Raw genomic sequence first — 19,181 nt, 5'->3', positions numbered from 1 at the left:
GTGTATAAAACGAGAGCTTGTGTCTCTATGAATAATTAAGCGAGAAAAATAGCTTTTTCTTTTCAACTTGGCGACGCTGAAATACGTCGGAGCGTTTTCTAGAGCGAGTTTCACTCGATTAAAACAAAACAAAACAGTCTTTTCAAGTATTGATGAGGAGGATCGGGAAGATGATGATGGAACCAAAATGGAGCCCCTGAAAGCAATCAAACATTAAATGTACCGACTCGTGGCTCTTATGTCTCTCGAAATGTGCAGCGTAAACATCGGCAATGACACTCAGGACAATGGAAATGCCATTAATCCACTCCAGCAACCCCCCCCCACCCCCACCCCAAATAAAACAAGCACTTTTGTAAGTACTTACGTTGACCCCACTGGCCGCTGTTTGGGTTCAGGTAATTGGGATACAGTCCCTGAGGTTTATCCAAGCGATTGAGAACTTTGCGGATGTTCATCACCTAGGAGGAAAAAACGTCAAGAAATTTCCACGTCACATTTTAAAAAATATATATACTACAGGAAGTAATTACACAAAATATTGAAAGTGATTCCGAGTCAGGTTTCCAAAGAAAATAAAAAAAAACTAGTGCTGTTAGTTTAATTAATGCGTTATCGGCATTAATGAATCGATTAATTTTTCTTATCGCGTGATTAATGCGGCACCACGTCACAGTGGATGCTACGTTACTCTAAAATAATAAAATGTGCTTCAAGTTCGAATAACTGCTCTGAGTGAAAAATGTTCATGTAAAATTGATAATCGAAATTGTTGTTTCAGGAAATATTTGCATTTTCCACAAAGAAAACTGATCCATGATTCCATGTTGATGAGAGCATTAAAATGAGCATTAAATAAAAAATAGAGGACCAAAAAAATTAAAGGAAATTTAGAATAGATAAAAATTTGTGATTATGGTTAATTCTGAGTCAACTAAGAAATTACTGTATACATTTGATCACGATTAAATATTTTAAACAGCACCAAAAAAACTGTTCTGTCTGGAGAATTGGAAGACTTCCTACCTTCTGAGCAAATTCCGGCTTTCCCGACAGTTTGCTGAGGTGCATGAACTCCAGATGCAGCGTTCCGTACTCGGCCAGGATGCTGCTGCCGCCTGACGCCCACGGCCAGTTGCGACCGATTCCACTGCGCAGACACACAAAAAATGGAAACGAGTTGATTTTCGGATGTCCTGGCTTATCCTTCCGATCAATACATTCAGGGAGTGCAACCCAAGAGTCAACTTTATTGTTGAGCAGCAAAATGTACGCCAATAAAGGGACACGTGTGTGGGTCGGATAGTACAAAACTTGTAGTAAAACTTGAAGTTGTTTATCGATTAAAATAGGCGTTAAAAGCCTGGCTCTCTTGGATGATTTCAATCACTTGAGGATTCAACTAGACAAGTTGCCACGGCGATTTGCTCAACAATTATTACTTTCCAAAGGCGTTTTTTTTTTTTCAGCAAAAGGCCAACAAAAGAAAAATCGATTAATTTGTGAATAGCGAAGCGCACAATCAGGCAGACACATTTTTAATCAACAGGAACTGCTTTGTGAATTTTCACATTATCTATAATGACCCCCCCCCCCCCCAAGAAAAAATCTACTCAGTGTCTGTTGTCACGATTTGATGCTTGGAAAATAAAAGCTCACGTGGTCAACTTGGACCTCTCGTTCCGTGTCGGTGCCTTTCACACCAAATAACGAGAAAAAAGGTGGAAGGATTTTAAGAGGCGGCGTGAAAGGCGAAGTGAACAGCCAGACGCAGCCGCGGCATTGGGAACAATGCGGGAAGCGTTTAAGACGACGTGAGAGTTAATTAAGAGGCAGCTGTCAAAACATTTGAAGTGTGTAAAAGTGCTTAAGGAAAGACTTTCTTTGACAAGAACCAGATCAAATATTTCTCCCACTGCTGCAGAAAAATTTAAAGACTAAATGAGCGCGTTATCTTCCTCACACAGGTTCCCCTTTGATGCTTTTTTTTTTTGTAACGTGGAGAACAACTTAACATCTGGTAGCTCTAGCGTTTGTACATAGAAAAGAGGGGGGAAAAAATGCCCAGAGACCACCAAACTGTCGATCAAGAAATCCGGCTTGCTTTAAAAAGGCTTTAAAATGTAACTTTTGGGCTTAAAAGTTCATTGGAAGAGAAAAACGGTTTGCATTAGTCAGCTGGTGTCGGCTTTTAGTCGGTCTGAAATGTGCGAGCCGTGGAGAAGGGGGGCAGGGCCTGGGGGGTGGGGGGGGGAGCAGTAGGTGAACTCATTCATTGCCAGCCGTTTTCAGACTTCGGGCGAGCATTTGGATCTTTCAAGACCCACACGATTTTGTGGTCTGAGATGACAGAAGCAGCGTACCGACCAAAATAAAGATTAGACTCTTTATTTTTCACTTCAACAAAATCAACATTTAAAAAAAACAACAACAACAACTTTGATTTCGGACCAAAAAGCAGACAAAAAAAACTTATTGCAAAACGAAATACATTAAACAGAATAGTGAACTTGACGTCAAGATTTTTTTTGTTTTTTCTGGGTATGTGTGACACCTCAAATTATAAAACAAGATATTTGAAGAGCTTTGAATTGACTATTTTTGAACAAAATTATTTTCATGTACTTCAAAAACCTTTGACAAAGTTGGATTTTATTTCAAATTAGCCTGCAAATTGCTTGATAACTTGATTATTTAATATCCTAAATAAAAATGATTAGCTTTTAACCTGGAACCATAAAAAGAAAACTCATTTTTTCAAATCCCCCCCCCCCCCCAAGGTGGATATGACCACTTTTGCATTTAAGCTCATCACATTTTGCTGCTTAAATATTTTATGTTTACTTGAATTTTTTTTAATATAGTACATTTTAAGTGCCTTTTTTTTGTTGCTCTCTCTCTATATTGCAGTTGGGTCTGGAAAATATCCGTTTCATTGCTCTGCTTCGTATCGAGATGAAAAAATAAAACTTCAGCATCAAAGCATTTCTTTTTTTTTTCAAGTGTCTTGTTTGTCCTTCGCATACGTCAGCTCGTCCTTCCGGCGGATCTCCCACACTGATGCGGGTGCCCACACTAGCTGACAAAATGACCAATCACGGCCCGCCTCGTGTTGCCGAGGGGGCACCCACTGCGGCTCGCTAACCTGGAAAAACAGAGCGGCCAACGTGCCATCTCCATAAATTAGCACACGTCTGTCGCTCCTCTGGAAGGCGCTCCCGCTCAGAGATGAAGTGTTTGTTGGCCCAGATAGACCCCCCCCCCCCCGCACACTCCCTCTCACTTCCACTTTTATTCTCTCCATCGCTCTTTTCCATGCTGGCGTGAAATCTATGGCAACCCTCCTCCTTCTGCTTGGGGTGAGGAAGGAGCATGGCGATGGATTCACAGTTAGCCACTTAATTAGAGACTTTAAATCGTGGCAGCGGTCGAGGGATTTGAGCCTGCAGCCCCCCTCACGAGGCCGCCTTACTGCGCTTGAAAATGGACGGACGCCACTTCAGCTTTGTCAATATGTGGTTTGTGAACATTTCGCGCGGTTTGTCTGTTAATAGATGAAAAGGTGCAACTGAGATGGTGGGAGGAAAAAAAACGGGCAGCAACATCAGACGTTGTCCACAAAGGGAGAACAAATTAAATTAAGGGACGATTCAACATTGCAGTTATGTTCGGTTCACGAGAAAGCAATCATGTTCGCATGTCGAGTGTCAAAAACTAAACAAACTCCATCCAAAACGTTTTCTTTTTTAATTTAGCAAATGACAAAATGCATTTTGAACAACACTTTCCACATTAAAACAAAAAAACTTTTTGTATTCATACCTTGTTAAAAATCTGTCTGTGGGACGGAAAATCGAGGCGCTGAAGTGGGTCAGCCGAGGTTCTGACACGAGCCTACTCGGCCGCGCTAATGGACCCACTCAGTGTCTGAGGCCTATTAATCAAACGCTGAGAACCCAAGAGCTTAGATTGCTTCAGCCTTTGAGCCGAGCTGCGAGGAGCGCATCAGTCAAATAAAGTGACATTTTTCTTTTTTTTTTTACACGCAAGCTATTCAGAGGAAGATGAAGAGCGACAGGAAACTGTCCAACTTCATTACATTTGTCTACACCAACTGAAAACACAATTAAACACTCATAGCTGGAACAGAAACGGGCCTGCCCACAAGCCTCCTTTTGCTAATTTAGCGACTGTTGCTAAATCCAGCAAACTTTGGGCCCATGTCATGGGAGATTCTGTATGTTTGTTTAGTCAAACCTCGTTGGTTTACGGGATAAGTTCTTACACAGGTATCATATTGGTTAACCTGATCATTTTACGGTTAATAGTTGTAAACTTTGGAGCAAAGGTGTTGAACTTTAACAGATTCAGCCGAGTGTGGACAGCCGCACCGCTTTAGCATCTATATGGTTTTGTTTTGTCTTTGGTAAAATACATCTGACTGTAGTCGGTACAATTGTAATTACGAAACATTTTTAATCTACTTTCCCGAAGCCTGTTTAGGATGTTTCGCACCATCTGCTAGCATTAAGCTAGCTGACTTTTGAAAGACACAATTTGATGGTGTGGTGGAATAATTTGGTGTTTATAGACTTCTCTTTTGTTTTTACAGTAAACTGCAGGTGACATTACACGAGATTGACTCGACATCTCCAACTTTGCTCAAATGGATTCTGTTTAGCTTACTAGCAAAATGGACAGGGAGTGAGCCAAATATCGGACAACTTCATGGGTCGATGACACAAACGGATTGATTCGTGAATCGACTCAGATGAGCACCTCATGACTTTTAAGACTGTAGCGGTATTAACGGGTGACAGTGAGCGGCTGACATGCGCCACAATGGCCAGTCAATGTGCACTGAACTTTGAGAGCGCTTTATCAGTGTGCTTGCTAACGGAGGCCACGCTGGCTCCGGCTGATAACGAGCGCTAAATGCTTTCCATGGGATGCTAACCCTGCAGGGGGCCCACCCGCCGATGGCCATCCCGACACCCACACAACCGACACCCACACACGTTTCAGTGTACTTGAGTGAGGTTCAAATTTTTTTTGGGGGGGGGGGGGTGTCGATGGTGCATCAATAGTGCCGAATAGTTGGGTTAAGCGGCGTTTTCCTCTCGGTCAGGGCCAATCGATGTTCACGCTTACGAAGCGGATCTCTTTCAAGGAGCTATAGAAGACTTATCAAGAAGCCGCCGCCTCCTGCGGATCGGCTAATAAACCCATCTCCATTGAACGATGAATCCGCGAGGAGGGAATTTATGGTTATATTAAAATTGACATTTATAGTTTAAAATTAAAATTAATGGGATGATTTCTGGATGGTGGTGGACAGGACTTCCAAAATGTTCCCGATGACACACCAAAATTGGTGCGCTTTTTAGCACGTTGCTGCATGTAAAAGGCACTTCATTTTTTACATATGGCAGCTCTCAAGAATAGATATTAAGCGAGAGAGCTCGGCTGGGCCATGCGAACACACCACGGAACTTGATTTGAAACAGCCTGTTCATTCCCGTGACGGCTGGGATTTTAATTAGCGCCTGACAAATCGCGCCGTGTTGTTTGCCGTTTGCTCACTGGGGCCCAGGGGTTGAATGAGACAAAATGGAGGACGACTATTCTTTTCATTATTGGGTGTTGTTGAAAGAGGTTTGCTATTTTCATCTTTCTTTCTTTATTTTTATTGGGGGGAGAGCTTCATTACATTGGCAACACTAATGAAGAAACAAAGTGGGTTTACGTGGCGGGTCTTTGGACAGTTTGTGCCTTACCTCTTGAGGTTGAGCAAAGCCCAAGGGATTCCGGTGGGCGTTTTAAAGGCCGGGAGCAGTTTTTCACCCAGCTCCACCGCTTTTCTGCGGAAAACCTGCGGGTGACAAGGATGGACGTTCATTCTTCGAGGCAGGCAGAGTGGAACTTGTACATTTTTACGTCAACTGAACTGACTGGGAACTGAATCCTAAAGCCCAACATCACTTTACTGTGAATGCCAAGCGCCGACTCTAAACCAAAGACAAATTAGTCTCGCTTCCTTTCCATGTGGCTGTAGTTTGAACCCTTGCACGTTTTACGTCCGCTATTTTCTACAGTGAAAACCGCAGTGGTCAGCAAAGATCCTCTTCAAGCCTGGAGCTTCGACTGTACTCCAAGTCCCGAAAGAAGTCATGTATGCTGTCAGCATCCATCTGTCATCAAATATAAACACTAGTGTGAGGCGGTCGCTGTCGGGCGTGTGTTTCCCCAGAGAAGGCAGCACACACACACTGCGGGGTGTGTGAAGGACCAGCAAAAATGGAAAAAAAAAAATAGACGAGTAAAAGACGAGTCAGGCGGCAAAGCTCAAGAGGCCGCTTGTCAACAGTAGAGTGGAAACGCCCGTGGGGACGCATCAACAACCATTGCTTGCACGTTTTGCTCTTTGGGTTGCGATGACATAAAAGTACTGCATACGTGAATGGCCTAAATCGAGGTAAATTAATCTCTTTGTGTTCTGTTGCATGTGAGTTTTTTTTTATTCAATGCTAAATATTGGAATCTGCTTTCAAAAAAATAAAAATCGAGATGGTCAGATTTCAACCAAATAGCATTAAAATGACATCTGACATCAACTTCTACGGGCTTTCCGGATACTCAGTTGCACTGTTGATGCCAAATTACCCCGTTGTGAGTATGCGAGTGTGTAACAAGGCGTCAGAGCCCGGTGATTAATGCCTTTAATAACACATGGAGCACACTGCAGGGTAGAATAAAAACACTCGCAGGGAGGCGCAGAAGAATAATTTATACACGCCCGCGTCCAAGGCTATCACGGCGCGTGCCAAAGCAGCTTTAATAAGCAAATGAATTACAACCAGACGGGGCTGCCGAGCTAGAGAGAGACTTGCGATCATTAGGAAAAACTTGTTGATCATAACATTTCACACCTGGACACCCCCGTGTGGAAACATCCACCGGGGGTAATGAACAACATGATGAGGAAGTGCGAGTGATGCTCGGGGGTCATGATGTTGAGCTTTCTTTCGAAAATGAACAAGAAGCATGCGGGACCCTCCACATCCTGGTCACCACCTCTTCCAGGTGCTTCCTTCGGGCAGGCGCTACAATATGTACTGAATGCGAATGGTGTCTTCCCTCTTGCCATCGAGACCCAAAACGAGCGACTCCAAATTCAATTTTTTTTTGCACATCGCGGCGTAACGGTATTGACCATTTTAGTTTCGGTCGCCGATCAAGGTCTACTCATACATGGTTGCATTACATTTACTGTGCAACTGGTCACTTTAAACGGCATGACGATTTTTCAGTGCGCGTTGTCTGTGCTTACATGTCACATCTTTGTCAGAGTTGCTTGTTACTGTAATACAAGTGGAGCTCATACTACCAAAGATAAATTCCTCGTGTGTTTTTACATCATTTGTCAATGTTGATGATTCTAACAGACTGCAATAAACTCTAAAATGCTTTCTGGCAGCTTGAGATGATGTTTTTTGTGATTTTATTGGAGATTCTCACCGCTTTGAGTTTTTACGGCTGACGCGGAGTCTCAAAACGGCGTTTGGAAACGGTCTTTTGTGACGCACCACGGGAACGGCTGGTATGAGTGTTGCGTTGACCTTTGCGATGCACTCGGCTCCCCCGTGCTCCAGCACATACTTAGACGCGCCGCAACATCGCGAGCGCTCTCGTTCATTACTTCCCGCCTCTTTCACGACCTTCAAACGTCGCCTCTCCAAAGACTCGCCACAGGGCAAAACACCACGCCGCCGCCGCCGCTGCCGTCCAACTTCCAGAGGAATACAAAAAGTAGGACGCACTTTTTTCTTTTTTCATCAATTCTCTGCCAGGCTTTAAAAATGTCTTGCGTGTCTCCTGCTCCACATTCTCTGACCTGAATTACGGCTGTCGCTTTTACTTTTCATCCGCACTCTCCTTTTCCTCTTTATTGTCTGGATGCCATTTGAGCTGACCTTCTAATCAGAAAGCATGGAAAGCGAACATCGCATTTATGATCTCGTCCTTCTCAACCCCGATGAGTGACAACCAACCACTGTGCTGTGGCGGGAAAAAAAAAAAGATCCCGTTTCACAGAAAAAAAATATGGCATTCATCGAAATTTGCTCATTTCTCCTCCACACTTTAAATCCCGCCCAGAAACAGACAGAACGAGCGCAATTGTGGTCACATTGTTATGTGTATGGGTAGAAAGGGGGGGAAAAAAAAGGCAATCATGGAGTCAATGGCGCTGAACATTGCCGAAGACGCAACGCCCATTTGTTCGTTGCTAAAAGCGGCGATTTATCCACTTGTTGGAAGCGCGGCGACACACATAATGGCCCGGCGTATGCAGTGTGACGGATCATTTTGCCATTTTATATTACTGAACATTTACATTCATTAGGGGTTGTATTTATATGTGGGATTTGACAAACGGGTCTATTTTTTTTTCTGCCCTCAAGTAGAAGCACTTTTTTTCAAATTAGTGGCAACAAAGTGTAAATAGCACATAAAGGACTTCAAGAATACAATTTCATTTTTTTTTTTCGTTTGGTGAAAATGCTAGCGAGTTCACCACCTTCAATTTAAGAAACATGTCAAATGTGACACGCGTCTAGTGTCTAGAAAGCTCAGAATGTACCGAGTGTGCTTGGATGTGAGACGAGTTTTGTCACACACACCGACACCCACACCCACACATTTACAGTACGAAACAGCTTTGAGCCGTGGAGAAGCCTGCTGTTGCTTAGTACGCTGCGTCAGACTGTCTTTCTCTCTCTCTCTTTCGTCTCTTTCCATCTCAGAGGCTTTATTAGTCTCCTCCAGACCTGCGAGAGACTGTCAAGCCCAAATGAGCATCGGAATTAAAAGCTACAAAGGGCCTGGTGTGGAACCGTGTCAAGGCTGCACCCGTCCGTCTGTGCACGAGCGAATCACTACTTGTTTCGTTTCCCATTCAGGCTACGCGTACCACTGCAGTGCTTGTGTTTGTAGCTAGCCCCCTCAGGCCCCCAAACCTAAAAAAAACAACTTCTCCCTCCCAGACACTTTCAAAGCACACTTTTTAGAGCATTCATTAATGCCCGTTCTCACTCTCTCACCATCCAAAAATGAAAGACTAGCACGTAACATCACTTTGAGGAGAGTGAGAGAATACTTTGACTCGCAGAGTTGCCCAATTAAGAGGCACAGTGTGCTTGCTTCAAGTTACTGGTCACTGCAAGTTAAATTTTCCTGGAAATCTGACACCTAAAACTGGGCCTATTACATAAAACAAACATACAACAAACAAAAAGTCCACTAGCTTCAATGCTAACAACCCAAGAGTCAAATCATCGAAATTAGCTTCTTTTAAATGCTGCTATTTTAAGAACTATGGAGAAGCAGCACATACAAATAGCACACAGGCACTCTCAGGCGTGTTTTCTCTGTGCTCTATGCAAACAATATTAATGGAGGACAGTAGAAAAATTGAAAAAAAAAATAATAATAATCCCGCTCTTCCTCGTCTCACAGATGCTTTGAACTACAACTTTTGGAGGCTCATTTTGGTGGTACACAATATTCCACACTTTTTACTCGTCTTGTGCCGTCATCACAAATAATTCGTAAGCATGGCAAGAGAGCAGAAATGCATTCTGGGACCAAAACATGCTCCGGCGCAGATATTTAAAGTAGCATTTAAAAGCCAAGGCATTGAATCGCAGCGAATCTCTATTCAGAATATTATTCCCTCTGCGCCTTCACAGAACCGACTGCTGATTCGGTACTCCCCCCCACACTCCGCCCCCCGCCTTTTTTAAACACTATGATGATTTACATTTTAAAAAAGTGCCGCATGAGTGGAAGAGCGACACACGGAAGGCTGGTGGGCCGGGAGGGTTAAAGACGGGAGCATGTTTGAGTATTCCGGTGAGGTGTCGGGCAGGGAGCGGGAAGGACGATTTAACAGGCAATTAGAGAGGCGGCATTTAACAGCGCACATTAAGACCGACGGACTCAAACAATCGTGAATCAGAGCAAATACACTGGAACCTTTTAAGCAAATGACAGCGACATGCGTCCAAACAAGTTTTGCTTGGTGTTTGCTTTCCTCCGTCTGGGATTTGTTTGACTTTTCCTGCTTATTAAACAAGCTTTTGAAAGAGCTTTATTCTCAGCAAGTTTTGTTTTTTGTCCACGATCATGAACCTGCATTATATTCAACAAAAATAGATAGTTTGCATTTACTAGTCATGTGTCTTTTTTTGGGGGGGGGTTGAAGTGCACTAGGTTACGGCAAAATAAATTGCTGAATTTTCCGCGCTATGAGGCGCACTTAAAGGCATTCTATTCTCTCAAAAGTCGACAGTGCGCCTTGTGATGCGAAGCGCCTTATACAAGAATAAATATTCTGCATCTAATTTCATGGACGTAGTATTTTAAATGTTCGCTAAAGCGCTTTGTTACAGCTGCAGCGGGTTGCGAAGGCTCGATATCAATAAAGCTGTATTGTTTTTGTTATTTTTTTTATATATATGTATATCTGATTTTATTATTATTATATTTATTCATATTGATAGTATTTATATATTTATTTGTTATAAATATTGTATCATTTACCTTTGCTATTCCGTGCATAAAAGTGAAATGGCAACGCGCTGTTAAAGGCAAACGAGGAGAACAACAGTCAGGCCATTTCCAAAAGCAGAAACGTCAGAAAAAAACATAATAAAATAAATAATGCACGTTTACAGTGGCGGTGGACTTTGATTGACATCCACATTACAAGATGACATATCTATGCGTCTCTCATTCCGCCGCCCCCCCCCCCCGCCAAAAAAAACAACAACTTTAAAACATTTGCCGGGAGCCAAACAGCCTTTTGCCTTGTCAGAAAGTATCACAGCACTTTGTGAAGACAGCGATCGCTTGACAGCGGCTGCATCCCCCCCCCGCCCCCCACCAAAAAAAACCCACTTTACTTTAGAATGCACTTTTAAACAAGTTCAGACTTTTCGGTCAACATGAACTATGCTTACATAGAGAATATTTATTGCTACATGTACCTATTATGTGGGCGTCTCATTACTTTGCATTTTCATCTTTCTTACCATTTCGTGAGCATTGTCTGTGAAATGCATTTTACACGTAAACCTCCGTACTCGTTCACCTGAGCGAGAAAAAAAAGCAAAGTTGGGGGTTGGGGAGGGGGGGGGGTTGTGCAACAAAAGGGGAAGTCTCTATCTGGTGTTGGAGAAGGGGGGTGGGGGGGGAAGCTTTGGTAACAAAGTTTTCTGCCTCCTGCTGATCTTAAAAGGCCAAAAGAGGGCGCTGGACATAAATATTGAACAAAGAGCTGCAAGGCAGTGTCTCTCTTTGACAGCTGCAAAACAAAACAAGATGTCCAAAAGGTCAAATCATCATTTCAGACATGAAACCGGACCGCTTCAAATCTGGAATACAGCATGAATAGAAATGGCTTCTGCTTGGGATTGTCCACAAAGAGATTCTCGTGCAATAGTTTTGGCAAACTCCCACTGGCTCCCAAACAAATGGCAAGAGCAACCAACCCAGTTGGCGGAGATCATAAAAGTGGGCCGTAAAAATGATCCTGTGCTCCAGGAAGAAAAAGAAAATCATGAGTCGCGCCTGTAAAAATGCTAATGATCTTGTATTATTGCACCGAGAGGCCGTGACATGCAGCACAAGGGTGCCCATCCATTTGAGATCCAAACATTCTGGTGGCCCGACTGGGAGCCGTTTTTAATATTTTGACCCAGAGTAATGACCATTATTCAAAAGTGAGCATTCTCGCTTCAGAAAGGCGCCATTTTTAGACTTGGGGCATAGGTGATGATTGAACACAGTTTCAATCCTGATTTCAAGAGAGAAATTACCTACAATAGACTTTTGGCAATTTACTTGGCCCCTGGTCTACGTCTTCCCCTTTGATTTGTTTTGACAGTTAACAGTTTGAAACCCGCCCTACCGACACCGAGATGACTTGAGTGGAACAACACGCACAAGAATGTACATCGTAAATGAAACATGACATAAAATAAGATAAAGACGGGACAGGGAATCGTCCTTTGGCTTTTCCGATGACACCCCTTTCTTATGGAAATGATTCTTTGAAAAATAAGCTCGACAGCATTGGAAATGAAGCATTGTCCTATATCTCGGTTATGAACAAAGCTGACGCTCTGCTGTGTGGAACTGGGGAAAAAATAATATTGGACTTAACAACGGCAACGACAATGAATAACTGTGACACCCGGGAAGAAGCGAAGCAAGGTCAGTTTATTCCTGCCGTTTTATGCCGCCAAGACCGGTACACACGGTAGTAACACAAATAGAAAGACACTCCGAACGTAAGATGCTGTAAGGTCAGCTTGTTATCTATGGGCGTCGCGAGGATGCGGTTTCAGTGGTTGCAGACGGTCAAAATGCATCAAGATGAATAGTCAGTCACAGTTTTGCTTCCAAATATCATTCATCACAAATTTCAGGCACACCTGTACGACTGACTGGAACTGCCGTACAGAAGAAGGCTGATGGATTTTATCTATTCATTCATTCATTCATTTATTTTCTGATCCGCTTATCCTCACAAGGGTCGTGCGGAGGGGTGGGGTCGGGGGGGGGGGGGGGGGTGTTTGCTGGAGCCCATCCCAGCTGTCTTCAGGAAAAAAGCGGGGGACACCCTGAACCGGTGGTCAGCCAATCGCAGGGCACGCAGAGACAAACAACTATCTGTGCTCACACTCACACCTAGAGACAATTTGGAGTGTTCAATCAGCCTGCCATGCATGTTTTTGAAATGTGGGAGGAAACCGCAGTACCCGGAGAAAACCCATATAGGCCCAGGGAGAGTATACAAACTCCACACAGGGAGGCCCCGAGCCGGAATCGAACCCTGCACTTCTGCACTATGAGTTCGACGCGCTAATCACTTAGCCACCTGATTATTTACAAAAGCCAAAACTAATACTAAAAGTAATAAAAACTAAAAAAAAAAAATCAAAACTAACAATACCGCTCTTGAAATTAATCGGCAACATGAAATAAATAACCCATAATAAAAAAGGCAACAACAAAAATTACCGGCTTCTCAGATGTTAAGCCAACCGGTCGGGAGTGTCACATCATTCCTCGTTCCACCGGTACAACAAAGTCACACGACCAGGCACAGGTTCAAACACGAGTCGGTGACTCAGGTTTGAAATTTAACCCGAGCGGTCGAGGAGACTCCTTGCTGTGCATGCTATGCTAACCGCTCACAGTCGCACTCAATGCCGCCTGATGGCAAAAGCTTGCAGCCCTCAGGCCAGGCCCGGGGACACGAGCACTTTTTTTCACGGCTACTGAGCACCAAAGCGGGCCGATCGCATCCGAATGCTACGTTTACTCAACGCTCACCAGTTTCAGGGCTTGAAAGCCGGTCGACTATGCACACACGCTTGACGTTTCACACTCCATGCCAGGGGAGGGGGGGGGGAAGGTGGTTTTAAGTAGGAGCGTTTACCGGAACAGCTTGAAAAATGAGTGCAAAACGCCTCTGGGCCGCCGCGCTACGACACAAGGCCCACGACAGGCCACAACCTGCTGATGCTTTACGCAACTTTGAAAAAAAGGCACGTTGCCACTGGGCTTTAGGAGTTGGTGCAAATAAGACGCGGCGTGACTTAACATTTGTGACTTTGTAGCAAACAATCAAAATTTAACAGTCAAGATGTTTTGAGTCGAGTAAAACCGGTAAAACCTAGAAGAACGTGAGTAGCCCATAATTTATCCCTCAGGATAAAATAGTCATTTTATTATTTATATGTGTATTTTAAAGAGTTCGGGTAAAACGTGATAACGGCGATCTGATGTATTTGAGCGATGACGGTCAATAGCAATCGGCTTGAACGCCGTAATATATTACAGTAATTAAAAAGAAGCATTCCATCGCAACGGCGGCTTGAATTTAAAAGTCCGAACACAGCGTTGAGCTTCTCTCCCGGGTGATTATTTATCCCGAAGAGGATAGATTTAATCTGTCGTGACAATAACAAAGAATTACGACAACGCCAGCAGATTTGTAATCACGCAAATGGTTCTTACCTGGATGGTGTTTATTCGGGCGGCGCAAATTGATAGAGAGTCGCTCTGATTTACAGCGCGGGGCCAGCGTTTTTTGTTGACGCGATTAATTTTAATGATATTGTTCATCACCGGTTGCGCGTCGCGGAACAAAGCGGCCCAATGTGCGCTGCCTATGATAAATACAACAACAGGAATAAAACAATCTGTTCAGTAGGGTTCTTATTACTTTCCTCTTCCTTGATGTTTACATTTGTAAAGATGAAACGGCCGAAAGGCTGAAACTGAGATCCGGTCAAATGCGGGAAGGGAGATGCATATGTCGTTTACATGTAGAGGATTATTACGTGCCCCGCGGGGTCTGCTTTTGGCTCAGTGGGATCTCATTACATCCCGAAACTTGATATCAACTCCCTGCGTCGCCTGCAACCAATCGGACAACAAGATTAGCAGCAACTTGATGCTCGCGGCCGCTACGTTTGAATTAGCATGAGCGGTGCCGGATGGTGTGAAAGATGCATTACGCTTCTTAATCCTCCTGCTTGATGATGAGGCCAAATCTCAGTCCTCTTTGGGGCACACGGCAGATTGGATGCGAACTCACTTAGTGGCCTGCGGCCACTCGGGCAACAAGATTAGGAGAAAATTGATGCCGGCGGCCGCTACGTTCAGATTGCTGGTTTACTCACTCGCGGCATTGTCACGGTCTTCTTCATGACTGCGTTATACTGCCCCCGATGGACAAGTTATGCACATCAGAAGTTGTCAAAATAAATGAATCATGCCGCACGTATCCTGCCCCCCCGCCACTTCCTGTTTATGTTGTCATGGAGGAAGGGCTAAACATGACATCCTATTGGCCTGACGCACCGCATTTGGCTTCCTAATCTTCCTCCAAACTCCCTCTGTGGGCCAAGGACAGATATGACCAGCTGAGAGGAGATTAAGAAAGATATCCAGCAAATTAATTGTCCACACTTTCGGTAAGAAATCCTCACTTGGCTGCATATACGAGTGTGTATGTGTGTCCATGAGCGTCAGGAGGCTAGTTTTTCCCTCACTGCCATCCCGGCAGTAAAGCCAATTTCCCCTGGCGAGTGAATGGCATTTCCTGAGGACAGGAGATAGAAGCTATCTATCGGACCCGCTTTGTAGCGCTCTCCCCTTGAGTGTGTATGCATTTGTGTCAGCTGGCCGTGGTCCGAAGGTTCGGCTTGGAGGGTGGACCCACGTGCTCAGCAACACCACAGTGGGTGGCTTTGTGTTCGCTATCCGCTCTGTCAAAATGTGCATTTTATGAAAAATATATGACCATGAAATGTTTTCGATTTTATGTGACAATGGGTCCTGCTTTTTATCAGTTTCCTTACTTCAGAATTCCGCTCCGACAGTGGTGACATAACCTGAATTCAGAAGCAACAGGCTATTTTCTGTTTTGTTGCGGACCGTCATAACACGCGTAGTTACCTATAAATATTTTCTGAACACGGCTGGAGTTAATAAATGAGCCTGCGCTCGCCTCATCCTCAACTTGATGCAACCGCGGTCCATTTGTTTCCTGCCAACAGCTGCCATTTTGGCTGCACGGTCAATGCCAACATCCCCCCCCCCCCCCCCCCCAACAAAGAAACTGACACTCCAAAGAACCCCGAAACAAGCTGATATCTCCTTTTGAGTAGTTTCCCAAAGTAATGTTGAATGGCAGTCGTCTGCGGGGGAATAAACTCACATTTTATGAGCTTTTTTGGGGGGGGGAGGGGGGGGGGGGTTGGGGGGGGGTCTCTGCGCTTCCCACACTGATTTCTACCTTCCCTCCTGTAAACCGGTTTTATCACAGTGACTATCAGGACGTCTGCACTCCCGCGTCGCTCCTTCTCTCTCTCTCTCTCTCTCTCCATCATCTCAGTCACTTGCCAAGAGCGGGGCCATCTATCGTCAAGGTTTTTAGGTGATTGCTTCTTATTTGTACTTTCCACACGACGTGGCTGTTGTGTGCATGGCGGTATTTCTGTCTGTCTAAGTGTACTTTATGGCTCATTTTTTCTCTCCGGCCCTTGATGCATTTTCGCTTCTTGACAGCGTGATGAATATGTTCAAAAACAAAGTGGGTGGCAAAGTATTGCCTCGGTATGGTCTTGTTAGCGCTGTCAAACAAGCGTTGTTTAGCTTGTGGGGCGATCTAAAATTGGGGTTGGAAGAAGCTGCAGTCATCCTTGTTCTGCTTAATGTCCAGATCACCAGATACTCTCAATAATTGGCCTAAAAATGGGTGAAAGGATCTTTCACTTTTAGTCTTTTAGGTTTTGGAAAATACATTTTTTTTGTTCATCAGACCAAAAACAAGCCGAAACCTTAGCCGCGTGTGTCAGACCAAGCCTGCTAATGGCGAAGCTAACAAAGTAGAGATCTCTGATAAGAGTCATTTGTTTAGTTGGATCCTGAACATCCTTGGACGTGACTGAGACATGAGAGCAGAAACAAGACCAACGTTAGCAGGACAGACAGAACAGAAATTTATTTGTAGCCCTGCTAATGACTAAGCTAACAAATAGAGATATTCAAGAAAAAGTCCATGTCTTTGGCCATAGGGATAAAAATGGTGTGTTTCATGAGCCACAACGTTAGGAGGGCTGTCGATTCCAATTCACATTTTGGACCTAAAATATGCCTGTCGTAGAGGAATATTGGGATATACAGTAGCTGTGGGGAAAGCATGAAAGCTAAGCAAAAGGCAAAGCTAACGTCCTGAAAGTCTTATTTTAGAAGTTCCAACTTCAAGCACAACGGTGACCTTCCGAATATTTTCAATCTGCCCGGCCACTTTTATTCTTCTTCTTCTGTGAGTATGCCAGAGTCGTTAGCCGCATGCTAACTGTCATTTGGAGCCACTGTGCCGAGTGACCTTCATCGGCGGAGAAGGCCACAATCAAGCCGCCGCCGAGGACGTGGACTCTTAAGAAGGGAGGCGTGTGATGCCTTTTGAGTGCCGCGTATTGATTGACTCATTTAAAAAAAAAAAAAAACGTTTATGAGCGAGTGCTGAGGAGGGATAACGAGTGTCACAGTTTGCTCCCACCGTGAGGCCATTACGCATTTAAATCATCCGCTACCTGCACAGATTCCCGTCAAGAGCTTTTTGTCCTCGTTTTTGTATGCCAATCAAGCCGCCTGGCTTTTCAACCACAAGGATGATTATTAATATTATTCGTCACAGATGTCGACATGCAGATGTGGGTCACATGCTGTTGTTGGAAGTCTAAATTTAAAGTCTTCACAGCACTTTTTTCCCCCTCTTCTAAATATCATTTTCCTCTACAGCGGCCAGGATGTTGTTGTATACACCCACGTCTTTTCTGAGGACTTATTAGATTCTGTGTGAACAATGAGAGTTATTTTTACGAGTGCGCTCAAAGAGCTTTTTACAAGCCGCACCGGCAATAACATCGCAGCCATTGTGTTTTATTCATGTTTCAGTATGTGCGTGAATAAACGGGCAAAAAGATAAAAGTGCGAAAAAGACACTCGCCGACTTCTAATTTGTTGTTCTTTCTAATACAATGTTTCCCCACAGGAAATAAATGGGAAATGGAAAACCCAAGGTCTTAAAACGTTTATTAGGCATACAAAGTCAGCTTTTAACATACCGTCATGGAAAACCACCTTGTCTCCGTTGTTTCACTTGTGACTCAAGTAAGTGGCCTTCTTCATCAGATTACACGACAGCAATTTCAAGTTTGTCTGGTCAAAGCAACACTGACAATAAAAGGTGTGGTGGTATGTCCACAATTACCCGAAAAAAGAAAAAATCCACATGGTATGTATGACTGTGCTTCCCCGACTGTTGTTTTATCTGTTTGGATGACCTGATCTGTTTTTTCCCCACCACCACACTGTGCACGTGAAATGCAGATTGTCATAACCATGAATAGAATAAAACACTGACTATTTTCTTCATTTGTAAGTAAAAAAAAAAACTGACACTAATCTTAAGTGCTATATGTTCTACTTAGGGCGGCAGTTCCATTTCCACAGTTTTGTAGACTTTGAGACCTTTTTTCCCCCTTACAAAACATTTTGGTCAAATTCCAAATTGTACAAATGTAGCTGCTCAGCGATAATATAGAGGTAAGAATAAAAACACATCCTGTTAACTGATCTACGATATGTTAGCATTAAGCTAGCGCAGAAGGCTAGGTTGAACATTTTGGTACCAAGCACGATAAACTGTCCACTGTAGTAAGCGCTGTACCTGAAAGGGTTAAATATACACAGTTTATTTTATTTTGTGTCAGCTTTCAAAAACATCTAATGGATTTGTCAAAGGGAGTCTTCCATTTGCTTCCTCAAAGTGATGTTATACGAGTTATGTTATACACTCAATAACTGTTGGATAATAGTTTTCTGTAAAGAACTAATTCCGTCTCTTGTACCAAAAGCAAACCCAAAGTTATTAAAATACGTGTTACTTTTGCACCGGCCCTCCGTGTGTATCACGATTCTGAACTTTTTGTCGGCAGCGGCCGGAAAACGATGCCACGGCTACCGGGAAAAGAGTGTTAACGTCGCCCAACACTGAAACCAAATGAAACAAGACGCATCAAGCGGGATGGTAAATGTTACGTAAATCTTTCTCCACTATGTCATGTATATTTCAAGACCAAGATCACTCTGAGGTGGAGATGTGCAATCTGAGGGCAGTGCGGGGCTGCATGAAAAAAGGAGAAGTAGAAATGAAACAAAAACAGTGGTCACATTTTGGATTTCCGGACCGCAAATTTGACGCGCGCGCCGACAGCTTGAAAATCCCCCCAACACACAAACACACACACACTCTTGCAGCTAATGAAAGCCAAGACGAAGCAAGGCCTCACTCGCTCTCCAAAGACACAAAACGCGGCTTAAAGGCAGAACAACATCGACAATCAAGGCTGCAGTCAACTCTCTGGCGAGTTAGCCTCCTTTTTTATTTTTCTGTTGAGAGCAGCCGCAGCATACCCCGAGGTTTGAAGAAGCTCTGTGGCGTGAGGGTAGGGGGGGGGGGGGTATTTGCAGGCAGCGGAACTATTGATTCTGTAGCGAAAACTTATAATTAATTAGGAACAGAAGCATATCAT

At 43.9% G+C, this 19,181-nt stretch overlaps 1 protein-coding gene and 1 long non-coding RNA gene across 2 annotated transcripts in view; one reads left to right on the top strand and one right to left on the bottom strand.

Moving 5' to 3' along the window:
* LOC127592222 (uncharacterized) overlaps positions 1 to 19,181 on the top strand; it is a 193,646-nt gene that overhangs the window by 53,451 nt on the left and 121,014 nt on the right. The gene's annotated exons all lie outside the window — the stretch shown is intronic.
* Positions 1 to 19,181, bottom strand: part of man1a1 (mannosidase, alpha, class 1A, member 1) — a 69,164-nt gene that overhangs the window by 4,510 nt on the left and 45,473 nt on the right. The window contains exons 7-9 of the mRNA XM_052052740.1: positions 5,778 to 5,872; positions 1,027 to 1,150; positions 368 to 461 (exon numbers count right to left, since the gene is read on the bottom strand). Of these exons, the coding sequence (XP_051908700.1) occupies positions 368 to 461; positions 1,027 to 1,150; positions 5,778 to 5,872 (313 nt within the window). The remainder of the gene's footprint in view (positions 1 to 367; positions 462 to 1,026; positions 1,151 to 5,777; positions 5,873 to 19,181) is intronic.

Source organism: Hippocampus zosterae, chromosome 19 (genome assembly GCF_025434085.1).
Source record: "Hippocampus zosterae strain Florida chromosome 19, ASM2543408v3, whole genome shotgun sequence".
NCBI classification, from domain to species: Eukaryota; Metazoa; Chordata; class Actinopteri; order Syngnathiformes; family Syngnathidae; genus Hippocampus; species Hippocampus zosterae.
Note: the sequence above shows the minus strand (reverse complement) of the source record. Positions and strands in the feature narration are given on the sequence as shown.